Here is a 13,567-nt window from a genome sequence, read left to right on the forward strand (position 1 = left end):
TAGATTGATTATTGGTTTAATTGTATTTTTTATCTTTTATCTTATAGTAGAGTTCTTGTTCAAAAGGATATATATCTTTTGATACTAAGTATTTGAATTTGTAAAGAGTGGGTTGCAAAACTTTACATTGCTAATTCTTTCTCTCTTGTCCTCTCTCTTTTTTCAATATAAATTCTGTTTCAATAGATTTTAAAAATCAGAATTGTATGGACACAAGGTTGGAGACGTCTTAATCATCTCAAGAAATTGAATAAGTCGAGGAGGTGGCGAAAGGCATGGTGGGGGAGCATTCATGCAACTTTAATAAACACCACATCCCTTGTTTGTTGTTGCCCACCCCCCCTTAACAAAAAAAAAGTTATGTGACAATGAAACCCACACACTCATTTTTGTGTCCACCAAAAATAATTATCTTTATGTAATAGCAATCTTAAACCAAAAGAATACACAATAAGACTAATTTAAATAAAAACTTCTTCCGGGAGATGACTATAAAAGGATTTAACAAAAGCAACTTTTATGCCATAGTCTTACTACAACTAACGTCAATCTCAACAATACATGATGTAAAATCTTGGACTTCTCGAGAAATTAGAAATTATTGACAACGATATAATTATACTTATAGATATATGTATAATATATATTAGCAAAAAGAATAATAATTATAAAAATAAAAAAACAACAACGGAAGAATAAGTTACAATAACGATAAGAAACCACCTCCCCATGAGATTAATGGTTGTGGAATCACAATTGGAGGAAGATTAAATATATAAATGTTAAAACAAAAAAAAAACGGGAATACTTTTTTCAAAAATAAAAAACCATTGCAAATTATAAGGGTAAAATAAATTAAATACACCAAACAAGTACCAAACACCTCAGCACAGCAAGGTACTTTTTCTTGTTAATTGTAAAAAGATAAAGAATTGACATCATTAATATAAAGACAATTTCCATAAAAAAAGAATTTTTCAAAACTCTTTAACCATAATGAAATTCTAGATCTTTGATGTAGTATAATTATACCCCAAAATAAACACAGCTTGATTGAAAAAATGATAGAAGTTACAAAATAAAAATGAAGATATAAAAAAATTAATTATGATGGTGATGGATGTTTTGTTGTTAGTGATTGTGATGATTTTAATCGCAAGGACTAAAATATGGTAGTTGTAAAGATTAAGAAATGGATTTGTAATTGAAAATAAGTCAAACTTTTAACTTCTTGATGCTGTAAATACTTATAACACCTTTGCTCTTTATATTTGTATATAGCTTTTTTTTTTAGTTTTTTGGAATTTTTTTACTTTAAAAAGACAAATAAATTAGTTTTGATGTGGGAATATAATCATTTTCAAACCAAATCTTAAACTTGGGACATGGTTGGAACACCAGTTCTTGGAGCTGGTCTGGAAGAGTGACCGAATAAACCACCTTTGGAAAGGGAAATGGCACTGAAAATAGCAGAAGCAATAAAGATAAATGTGGAAAAGTACAAGAAAGCAGTTGAAGCTTGAGCTTTTCTACATCTTCCACTTGAACCTTGAGCAATATTGTTGTCATCAAGGTAATCTTGGTTAGAACAACTGTGAGCTCTAATACCAGCAGCAATGGCTGTAGCAGCAGCAAAAGTGAAAACAAAGTTCAAGAAGTCAAACACAAACAAAATCACTGGCCAAGCAAATGCTGCAACGAAGTAAGCAAAGACCCCGTAAAAGGATGAAGTCAAAAGACCAAAAGCTGCGGCAAATACAGCAAAATTGATTTGTGGGTTATGTTGGGTAATGGTGGTGGCAGCAAGGGAACCAGTCAACCCCAAGGCAATGACTAAAAAGACAAAGTTGAATGCTCTTAAAATAACGTCTCCAATAGCTAACATTATGATGAATTGATTGTTTGATATATGAAATTGATTAAGATTCTTGAATGAATTATCAAAATTGTATCAATCGATTAAGTTGAATGAATTCAAAAACAAGAAAGGAGAAAGAAAAAGAAAAAGAAGAAAAAGAAGGGGAGGGAAAAGGAAGGGAAATGAAAAAAGGAAGGGAAAGAAAAGTTATAAATATATTTTTATTAAATGAAGCAAAAGAAGAAAATTTAAGGAAAGTGGAAAGCAATTATATTCTTATTATTAATTTATTACTGTAATACTAAAATCTTTAATACTTCTTAACTTCTAATTACCCATTAAAGTCACAACAATAACCAAAACAAAAAAAAAACGAATGTTGTTAGTGTTATTTTTCTCTTGTTATGAAGGGGATATTCTACTTTAGTAGTGTACAGATACCAATTTTGTCCTTTTTCTCTTCTTTGTTGGTTGAAATTCCAAATCTCTTACATATATTGCTCTTTAATTAACTACTACTACTACTTCTGCTACTACTACTGTGTTAATTTTGTTATATATCTGTTTCAACAAATGGTAAAGCAAGATACAATTCTAAGTTGGCAAACAAACTATGTCATACTCTTTCACTCTCTCAATTGGGCGAAAAAGTCATCACTTTTAGTCTTCAATCTATACGTCTTTCTCTTTCTCTTTCTCTCTTAATCTTTCTCAATCTAATCTAGAAGTAGAATTCAATGTATTTTGTGATTTTGTAAAGTTCCTGTTGACAGAGGTTTATTTTTCATTTTTCTCGTTGTGGGTTTTTTTCGTCATCATTATTGCTAAACTTTTGTGGTTTTGTAGTTTCATAGTTTTGTACACACTTTTACTCTGTCTTATCCGGTCAGTCAGTCACCCGCACCTTTTCTATCTTGATAAAATGTTTGTTTTGGATTCGGTCCATTCGGGTAGTCTTCGTCCTAATTAGGAAACATCTAATCTGAAATTTTCAAATTAGCCCAAAAGAATAAAAAAAAAATAATTATGAGAAATACTAAAAAAAAAACTGTGACAAAATGACACAATATGAATAGAAAAACCCCGTGTAAAATAAGTTTCTTAATGATCAATTAGTTAATTTTCTAAGTTCCATGTCAAGTTGTTTTCGACTGTTTTGTCCCGGATCTCAACTCAATCTCTTCGTCATCACCGTCGTTATCGTCATCATAATCACTTGCCAAAAAAATGGCTCAATATGTATTTAATATTTGCCATTTCCGGTTCATTTTCATTTTTAGTCTCTCTTGCTTCAATTGAGTGGTTTTACCGTTTCTTGTTTTGGTTTCTGCCTTAGATGGAGATAGTTGGTTTCTATGTATATGCCATCGCATTATTCAATGTAAATCTTATTGTTGTTGTTGTTGTTCCTGCTATGCTTTGTGGAATAGTTAACAATTAAAGTATGGAAAAAGAGTTTTCCAATTGTTCTAGGACACAAACAAAACACACACACACACCCCTAACTAAAAGCCTCAACCAACTAACTTGAAGGGATTTTTATCTTTGTCTATCAAACTATTGAATATTATACTTTGTAGTTAGAATCGTATTGGTAACTCTCGGGTCTTGTCTAGAGGCGAAGAAGGTCATCTCAGTAGAAATCTCTCTTGTCAAGATTACATATATTATCATCTATACGATCGGATCTAGTCATTCGTGTTGTCAATTACAACCAGACAAAGCCCTGCGCACTTTAAGTTAATGACGGGGAGAATAATAAGGGAGGAAGGGATCAATAGCAATTTGTTGATTCTGTATAAACTTATGTCGTATCTGGGGCCCAACTTGCTCGTTCATATTGCGTGAAAATGAGATCGGTCATTAGTTTTTTCTAGCCGTTCTTTCCCTGTTCTTTGCCGAAACTCTTCACCAAGAAATGCATGACATCATGACGGATATCAGGAGGAAGAAGAAAAAAAAAGCTCATGATTTCTTATCAAAAGCAGTGAAATAATCTAGTAGGTGTCATGATAATTTTGATTTAGTGTTTATTTGCTGCAGTTAATTTAGAATCTTTTGGGGTTAATGGGAATTGTGTAGGTGAGGAGTCACATATTAAACAATAGAACAACAAAAGCCTCCAATTTGTCTCATTATTGTCCCCAGATCATCTCTTCTCCAATAGACTTTTTGAAATGAAGTTTGATGTTTGATCTGAAACAAATCGTTCAATTATGGATATTACAAAGTTGATACTACTTACTTACTTCCTAACAATATTTAAAACGAAAAAGGACATTTTAATGAAATTCCATATAACAAAGGGACTACTCCACAATCATCACCACGAATATTTACCGAAATCAGTTAGATAGTCTTCTTTTTAATGTGTATTACTAAAAAAATCGTTTCCACTCCAACTTAAAACTCTCTCTCTCGTTACTTTCTCTATTTATATATTTTCAGTGAAATATTTAGCCACTTTATCATCAACTGCAACTTTCACCGGAGTTTCACCATCATTATTAACAATATTTGGATCAGCTCCCAATTTGACCAATAATACCGCCACATCACCATGTCCTTCAGCCAATGCATGATGTAAACTAGTCCATCCATCATTATCTTGAGCATTAATATTGATTTTCCCCTTTTCTACCAATAATTTAATGATTGGTATTGATCCAATACTAGCAGCTCGATGTAATGGTGTATACCCTTTTTTATCTTTAATTCGACAATTGGCTTTATAAGTCTCGATTAATTCTTTCACTATATCATAATTATTCTTACTAATAGCTAAATGTAAACATGTAGTCCCGGAATTAGTTTGTAAATTAACATCAAGTTCTGGTTGAGTAGAATTGTTAGAAGTGGTGGTGCTGCTGCTGTTTGCTCTTCTCAATAATTGATTGAAAATGGTAGAATTACCTAATGAGGCAGCAATATGTAATGGTGTCCATCCACTACCATCAACATATTCATCAATATCTAAATCATTGGGAGTTTTCAGTAAGATGTATTGTACCAAATCAGGGTTATTGAATGAAACTGCCCAATGTAATGGAGTTCTTTCATCATCATCTGATATATATAATTTACTTGCTGGTTGTTCATCAATTAATTTCTTGGCTAATAAAGTATTGCCTTCTTTAATAGCATCATGAATGGCAAATTTATTGCTTTGGTTAGCATTACTCATTGTTGTTAGTGCAAGATTTGTGTGTATTAGTTAATTGAGTTGGGTGTGATTTACAGTGGCGGAATAGTTTTTGGTCCTTTTTTTTTCCTCCCTTAATTTTCTCCAGATTTTGCTCCGTAATGACTTTTTTTCTCGTAACACACCACCATCAAAGCACCCCGCCTATTTAACGATTTACCCGATTTTACAAATCTACAGTAATCTTTTGAGTTTTAACCCTGATAAAAGTTGAAATTAATATTTAATACATATACGCTTATATTTCCTTTTATTTTTCGTTTTTTAATTTCTAAAAATAAAAAATTAACAAATTCCCCTTGTAATTAAAAGAATTGAATCAAACCATTTATTTCATCTAAAATGAAAAAAAAAAAAAATATCAACCTCTATATGACACCCTTATTTAATAGTAGTAACGTCGTTTATTTTTACCCCTTCTTGTTCCACCACCACTTCCTCTTCCTCTTCATCATCACTCGAATCTGAATCACTTGGAGGATGAGCAAAAAATGGTGTTGCTATCACTGTAGTAGGTATATTATTGATATGGTTAATACTATTAATATTCAATGGACTATCAATGATTTCTTGTTTTTGTATTGGTTCATGTCTTTCCTCTTGATCGGACCCATTGTTTCGACTATTGCGAGATAATTGTTTTATCATAGCCGAAGAGTTTTGATAATGTTGAGAATATTCTCGTTGAATTGATTCTAAATACAGTTGATAATCGTTGGATATCATTGAATTATGACTTTTGGATCGATACGTTGCTGAATGTGAATTAGAATGAGAATATGAGTTTGATTGTGGATGTGATTGTGACGATGACGTGAAAGATAACCCGTTAGTTGATGGAATAGAATCTCGTCTTTCTTCAATAGAATTAACACTAGATATTGTCAGGGAATTGTCGTATGGAATTATTGTTAAATTATTCTGATCTTCGCCATTATACAATGGTTGTTGCTGGTGGTAGTGTGGTAGTTGTTGAGGCGATGAATTCTCATCTGATCCTTTATCGTGGTACATTTCATTAGATGATGTCGAGTCTGGTAATTGTGTCATTGGTATTGGATTATAATTCTCATCTAAATGAGCAAAATCAATTTTCGTAGATATAAATTTAGTGGAAACTCTAGCATTATCACAATGAACATACATGTAATCGACTTCTTCTAATTTTAACCCTTTAGTTTCATAAACGGTGAAAAAGACAAATATGGCACCACAAGCATTAAAACTACCCCAGATGAAAAAAATCTTACTACCAATGGCGGCAGTATGTTGACCTGTATCAATTAAATATGGAGTGATGAACGCAAAAATAAAATTGACTAACCAATTTGTAGCTGCTGTCAAAGCAACTGCCTTTTGTCTAATAGATATACCATAAATATCTGAACAAAGGGCCCAAGTACAACCACCCCAAGTACTAGCAAAAAATGCAATGAAAACACATGCAAATGAAACACACAAAATCCCATTAACTTCATCATTTTTAACACTGACACCAGCAATGGCAATAATGAAATTACACACGGCCATCCCAACACCTCCCCAAAACAATAACGGTCGTCTACCAACGACATCAATCATCATGATCCCCGGTACTGTGAAAATAACATTGACCAAATAGGTAATGAATGACATAATATAATAATTATTTATCCCTGTTGATGAAAAAAAATTGACTCCATAATAGAAAATAAAATTTATCCCGGAACATTGTTGGAAAAATTGGACACCAATACCAGTTAGCATCCTTAAACCTTGTTTATGTCGACCACCTCCACTTTTGAAACAATCCAAAACAGTCGTTTTCCCATAAGATAATTCATAATCATAATTAGCTTTTATATCGACCAATTCTTCTATTAGATCGTCGTCATCAGGCGGTAGTTTCCGTAATTTACATAATGAATCCAATGCCAGTTGTAAATTATCCTGTTGTACATAATAACGTGGGGATTCCGGTAGAAAAGACATTCCAAAAAATAAAATAAGGGCCCATAAAAACTGTAAACCTATAGGTATTCGATATGATTCTGAATTATTTATTTTCCTTGTGCCTTGACACACGGCACTCGAAACTAAAAGTCCGGCAGTTATACTCCATTGATAAGTAAACACCACTGAACCTCTCAGCCATTTTGGCGACACTTCAGCTTGATATAACGGAACAATAGCAGAAAGGATCCCTACTGATACCCCAGATACAAATCTCCCCACACACATTAGGGCAATACTAGCTGATGCAATTTGTAGAATGTTCCCAGTAATGAATATTAGTCCTGATGACATCATAATAGAAAATTTTCTGCCATATCGGTCAGATGCTAAAGGTGCAATCAATGCACCAATAAAAGTACCTAATGATAAAATTGCCACAAGAATAGATCGTTCATGAGAAGTGAAACTTTTGTTGTTGCTAGGGAAATGAGTGTAAACATATTCCATTTCTAATAGGTCATTGATTAAACCAGTATCATACCCATAAAGAAACCCACCCATAGCTGCCACCAACCCTACTTTGAATGCCGATATCGACGATGATTTTTGTCTCATTTGACGATAATACTCGTCTTCCAATGAAGCATCGTACATTATACGAGTTAAAAATGGAAACACAGATAAATTTTTCATATCTTCGAATACGGTATTATAGGACAAAATACATATGTGGTACCTAATCACTCAAAACAAATAGTTATTCGTAATAAAAAAAAAGAAAGAAAAAAACGTAAAAAGTGATGTGTATATATATGGGGGTATAATTTAACACTTGAATGTGATCGAATTAAGTTATAAAAAAAATAATGTAAGAAGTTCCTGATGATTAAATTGTTTTTCTCTTTTTCTTTGTCTACGTTTGTATGAGCGTGTGTAAATTACAATTAATATCCGAATAAAAATTATTCGACCAAGAAAAAAAAACTAAAGAGGCAAAGTAATAGAAGTTTTGGGGGAACCTTTAAGAGAGAAGAAAATAATTAACATAAACATAAGGATATAATACGGTTATTTATTATAGTTTTTTTCTTATTTTATTGTGTTCATTTCTAATATTATAATAAAGAAGGTATCGTTGAAAAGAGTAAGATCTAAGATCCCTGATTAAAAGACCTATTAACTCCGTTGGTGTGGTGGGATTTGATCTGATTAGTGTAAATAGGATCAAAAAAAAAATCTGTCGATGTTTAGTTTCCCCGCACCAAAACGACGACACCAGCAGCAGCAGCAGGGATAGCCGAGAATACGTACTAGAAAATATAACCAATCTTAACTGAATGTTTACCAGAAACAACATTTCTAAAATTAACCTCAATCCCTATTGGTTAGTTGTTTTCCGCCTCATTTCTTATAAAGGGGAATCAAATCTAAAGTAAAGTAAATGTTGTATTTTTAATACTCGACGCGTAATTTTGACTCTATTTAGCAAAATAACCTCACCAAAATTAGTACTTACCAATTTCTGTTAAATTCCATCTCTAATTTTTAGTATATATTTTATTAAACAATGCTAAAAACTGTCAACAAAATTTACAAACAGCAAAAACATTACCACACAAGTCCCAGTTCGACTCATTTTTATTTAGAATTACAGTAATACTGATGATGACAAGTGGCACTATCATTTGGTAGCAGTACCCAGTATTGTGGTGTATTCTTGCAGAAGCGAGTGACCGAGAGAAAAAAAAAACCAATCTCTTACACACATTGCAATTCAATGAGTTGTAAAAGAAAAAAAAAATGTTTGAACTTTTTCAAGTACAGTGATCATCAAGTTTATCAGAATCCTTTCCACAGCGGCTAACATGAATGTAACTTCACCCAAGATATCTGAAAATGTTCGATTACGTAACAATGGAAATACTCAATTAAAGAACATAACTTGTGATATGAATAATAACGACAATGAATCAAATGAAGATTCGGAGACCAAAGCACCACCAAATTCTTATCGGATATATAACATCTTTAGTATAATTTTGGCGTTATTCCGTAGTTTAATCAAAACTACTAGTAAGACCACTAATTCAGTGTTTCAAATGTCGATGTTTTATATTAATCATTTTATCCTACTAAGTTTATTCTTTATGATTGCCATATATAAGAATTTCCAATATCTTTATCGTCGTGTATATTTAAAATATTTGGCAGTAACTTATTATCCAAGCAAGTCACCACAAGTGATTAGGGAGGACATTAATAAATTGGAAAAGATCCCGAAAATTGTTAGTTGTATATTAGATTTACAGGATGACGAAGATGAAAATGGTGGTAAAGATGGATTAATCAATTCAATTAGTGAGTTGACAGCATGGTCAATGAGTGCTGGGTTAACCAAATTGATTATTTACGAATTCACTGGAGCTTTAATAGAAAACAGTGGTTGTATTGTTGATTTACGTAAGTACATTACGAAAACATTGGTGTTATATTTTGGAACAGAGGCAATTCCAACATTTTCCATTAGAATCCCTCATAAGAATTTGATCATCTATAGTGACAATCATATTGATGGCAATGCAGTTGACTTAGAGATTGATTTGATTAGTCGTATTGATGGGAAGCCAACATTGGTAGAATTGACTAAAACCATGAGTGAGTTAGCTGTCAATCGAGAATTACTGATAAGAGATATTACTATTGACTTAATTGATGAAGAATTACATGAATTAGTGGGACCAGAACCCGATCTATTGATTAGCTTTGCCCCATCATTGAATTTGGAAGATTATCCACCATGGCATATTAGATTGAGTGAAATATATTGGGAGCCAGATAATAAGGATGTTAATTATGCAGTATTTCTTCGGGGTTTGCAACAATTTTCCAATTGTAAAATCAATATAGGGAAATAAGGACGTGTTCCAAGTTTTCCTATTGCTTTAAACTTTTTTAACATTGGCGTTCTAGTGGCGGTGGTGGTTGATAACAGTAGTTGCTGTTTTTACTGGATATACTATTATTATCTCTTATCCTTTTTTTTTAAAAAAAAGATAGTATTTCTTCTCCGTTACTTAGCTTATTTTTTATATTTTTATATCTACAAGTAATGTCTGAATAATACAACCATAAATATGTATATTAGTAGGTGAGATACTGAGTTGTATTTCAAGTGTATTAAGTTTGACACGACATGGGACAACAACGTTACAGTTTATATGCCGTAATACGCGGGTATTTCCATGTCCAGTTAAGGTGCCGATTTCTTTTTTTAGTGTGTGTCCTTTAGGTCACATTTTTTATGCTGAAATTATTTGCTGTCCATAGATTGTTTGTCCAACAATGAACAACAATTAATATGAGAGTGAGTGAGTGTGTGTCTAACAAACCAAAAAAAAAAATCAAAGAAAAATCGAGAGAAAAATTTGATTTGTTGTTATTTTCAATTCTTTTCTTTTGCCTTTTTTTTTGTCCACTTATCCAATCTTTTCCAACGAAAGCAACCCAACTTTTTAATCAATCTATCAAATCTAATTGATATTTTAAAGGAATCAGTTGATTTAAAAGAAAAAGGAAAAAAAAACACAAGAAAAAGAAAACTACAATTAAAGATTAATTGATATCTTAATACCACTAACTACAGAAAAGTCTTTGTTTTTATATTTTTTATTTATTTGGAGATCAGAATTAACAAATCATCCAATATAATAAATATAATCAATCATAAAAGAATCATCTATCTTTAATTTTTTTTAGCATTACTAGATTTTCAGATAAAAACTGTATTTTATAACTGTTATCAGTTCCACTTGTTCATTTATCAAAAAAGAAAAAATATTGTTGTAATTAGTCATGGGTTTATCATTTTCCAAATTATTTGCTAATCTCTTTGGTAACAAAGAAATGAGAATCTTGATGGTTGGTTTAGATGCTGCCGGTAAAACCACTATATTATATAAGTTGAAATTGGGTGAAATTGTCACCACTATTCCAACCATTGGTTTCAATGTTGAAACCGTTGAATACAAGAATATTTCATTCACTGTATGGGATGTCGGTGGTCAAGATAAAATCAGACCATTATGGAGATATTATTTCCAAAACACTCAAGGTATCATTTTCGTGGTTGATTCCAACGATAGAGATCGTATTGCTGAAGCTAGAGAAGAATTACAACAAATGTTGAATGAAGATGAATTAAGAGATGCATTGTTATTAGTGTTTGCTAACAAACAAGATTTGCCAAATGCTATGAACGCCGCTGAAATAACTGAAAAATTAGGTTTACATTCAATCAGACAAAGACCATGGTACATCCAAGCTACTTGTGCCACTACTGGGGATGGTTTATACGAAGGTTTGGAATGGTTATCTACTAACTTGAAAAACTCTTCATAAATGGATTAAGTTAAGTTAAGTTAAGTCAAATTAAATTAAGTTAAGTTTTGTTCTTTTGTTGTCTTTCTTTTTTAGAATAATAAAGATTATTTTTGGAAAATAAAAATAAAGAATCAAAAATACAGAAAACATTAACTCTAGCCACAAATCTTACAATGACAATTTGTAATTGCTTATCGGGATTTTGTTGATTATTATCTTTCTATTTTTGTTTTCCCTCTCTAATATTGTTCCCACTTCACCACTTCACCACTTCACCTCTTATCTTTATTATTATTTTACTGGTGGAGCGGAACATTTCATTTTTCTAAACTATATAAGAACAATGTATTCAAAATAATAGCATTTAAAAGTTTATTTTCGTAGAAAATTATTTACGTTGGAATTTTGAAATCAACATTCGTAAAAAAGGGGTAAATATTTTTTCGAGCGCGTTTTTTGATTCGTTCAAGCCTTAAAATAGAGGAAGTGTTGATAAACAAACATACACACAAATACATAAAGCCCTTTTGCGTGTGAAATATTTTTGTTATCAAGACAAGCAAACAAGCAACACTTTAACTAATACATAGTCGTAAAGAGCAGTTGATCAATAAATACTGAATAAGATTATCAAACTGTATTCGTAGTTTTGGAGCTTGTCAATCAAGTCTCTAAACACACATATTGTCTGATGCTATACGGAATGGGGCGTTACAAATATACAAACTTATATTTGAAAGTAAATTCTATTATTTTCTTCTATCGTATGCATACCGATTATTATCACAAGGACAATTGCCTATTGTTGTGTGGAATAAATTTAAAATCCTTCTTATTGGTGTCTAGACTTTGCTTTTTGTGGTGATTAGGGCTTTAGCCCTATCACGTGAAATACTGTATATAAAAAATTCTTTATAGCGCGATAAAACATATTTTTTTTCCGTATTAACAAATATGTGTGAAGTTTTGTCCTGGTGTTTTCTCACTGTTTTTCCTTTTTTTTCTGGTAGTATCAATTAACGCTTAGATCCAATACAGTTTTGGTAACTTGTACACGAACAAAATCTCAAATTTGTTACTGTGTGAACCAACAAGGAAGAGAAAAAAAAACCCATACAAAAATTTTTCAGTATCAAGGAATTAGAAGAGACGTTTAAATCAACAAAGTTCAAATCTATCAACAATGGTATGTTTAATATCGATATTATCCATAGATGTACATGTATCCTAATGGGTTTCATTATTTGGAAAGTTATGTTTATGGGAGTTCTATTTATTAAGATATGGGATAAGAATTAAAGTATTGGATGAGTAGTACAAGACCAACAAAGAGAAATAGCCCCCTTTCCCTCCACTATTCAATATACTCAACAACATTATCAAGTTAAAAGTTCAGAAGATACACGTAAATGAAAAGTTAATACCAAGAAGAATACAAATTACCAGTCCATACCGTGTTTGGGTTTAGATTACTATATTTTACAAGAAACATATTATATGAAATGATACCCAATCCACAGCGACTTTTCAGATAGCCAAATAACTAAGCAACTCAAGATAACATAGGATCATGCATCAATCACAAATGAAACATTAATACTAACTAACTTTTTTTTTATTTATTAGGCCGGTGTTAAAACTTTCGAATTAAGAACTAAATCTAAGGAACAATTAGAATCTCAATTGGTTGAATTGAAACAAGAATTGGCCACTTTAAAAGTTCAAAAATTACAAAGACCAAGTTTACCAAGAATTCACACTGTTCGTAAAAACATTGCTAGAGTATTGACTGTTATTAACTTGAATCAAAGAGAAAATGTTCGTGCCTTTTACGCTGGTAAAAAATACATTCCAAAAGATTTAAGAGCTAAAAAGACTAGAGCTTTAAGAAGAAAATTGACTAAATTTGAAGCTTCTCAAGAAACTGAAAAAGCTAGAAAACAAAGAATTGCTTTTCCACAAAGAAAATTTGCTATTAAAGCTTAAATAACAACATAAGGGGGAAAAAGTATATTTTTAATTGTATAATTTTTAGCATAAAGAAGAGAAAATATAAATAGTCTTAATATATTATAAAGTAACGTTTATAAGATAGTGGCAGGGGAAAAGTGGTGATGTTAGACTTAGCTTCACCTTAAAAAAAAGACTTCAGTCGATTTGTAAACACTTCCTAGAGCAAGTTCATAATTGTA

General features: G+C 31.5%; 6 protein-coding genes across 6 annotated transcripts; 3 read left to right on the forward strand and 3 right to left on the reverse strand. All coding sequences in view use genetic code 12, as the record gives it.

Annotated features, from left to right (window-relative positions):
- Window positions 1–1,372: 1,372 nt before the first annotated feature.
- NCE102 (Nce102p) lies at window positions 1,373–1,885 on the reverse strand (the record flags this gene model as incomplete). The annotated part of the gene is made up of 1 exon (XM_718078.1): window positions 1,373–1,885. One exon carries the CDS (start codon window positions 1,883–1,885, stop codon window positions 1,373–1,375), a length of 513 nt encoding a protein of 170 aa, XP_723171.1.
- Window positions 1,886–4,292: 2,407 nt separating this feature from the next.
- Window positions 4,293–5,042, reverse strand: CAALFM_C304920CA (uncharacterized protein; the record flags this gene model as incomplete). The annotated part of the gene is made up of 1 exon (XM_718079.1): window positions 4,293–5,042. One exon carries the CDS (start codon window positions 5,040–5,042, stop codon window positions 4,293–4,295), a length of 750 nt encoding a protein of 249 aa, XP_723172.1.
- Window positions 5,043–5,441: 399 nt separating this feature from the next.
- HGT4 (glucose sensor) lies at window positions 5,442–7,688 on the reverse strand (the record flags this gene model as incomplete). Its single annotated transcript, XM_718080.1, has 1 exon — window positions 5,442–7,688. One exon carries the CDS (start codon window positions 7,686–7,688, stop codon window positions 5,442–5,444), a length of 2,247 nt encoding a protein of 748 aa, XP_723173.1.
- A 1,172-nt stretch (window positions 7,689–8,860) lies between these two features.
- Window positions 8,861–9,910, forward strand: CAALFM_C304940WA (ditrans,polycis-polyprenyl diphosphate synthase; the record flags this gene model as incomplete). Its single annotated transcript, XM_718081.1, has 1 exon — window positions 8,861–9,910. One exon carries the CDS (start codon window positions 8,861–8,863, stop codon window positions 9,908–9,910), a length of 1,050 nt encoding a protein of 349 aa, XP_723174.1.
- Window positions 9,911–10,847: 937 nt separating this feature from the next.
- ARF2 (Arf family GTPase) lies at window positions 10,848–11,393 on the forward strand (the record flags this gene model as incomplete). Its single annotated transcript, XM_718082.1, has 1 exon — window positions 10,848–11,393. One exon carries the CDS (start codon window positions 10,848–10,850, stop codon window positions 11,391–11,393), a length of 546 nt encoding a protein of 181 aa, XP_723175.1.
- Window positions 11,394–12,558: 1,165 nt separating this feature from the next.
- On the forward strand, window positions 12,559–13,361 carry RPL35 (60S ribosomal protein uL29; the record flags this gene model as incomplete). The annotated part of the gene is made up of 2 exons (XM_019475325.1): window positions 12,559–12,561; window positions 13,002–13,361. The coding sequence occupies 2 exons, from the start codon at window positions 12,559–12,561 to the stop codon at window positions 13,359–13,361; spliced, it is 363 nt and encodes a 120-aa protein (XP_019330870.1).
- Between the last annotated feature and the right edge of the window lie 206 nt (window positions 13,362–13,567).

The sequence above is a fragment of the Candida albicans genome, chromosome 3 (assembly GCF_000182965.3).
Source record: "Candida albicans SC5314 chromosome 3, complete sequence".
Classification (NCBI taxonomy): domain Eukaryota; kingdom Fungi; phylum Ascomycota; class Pichiomycetes; order Serinales; family Debaryomycetaceae; genus Candida; species Candida albicans.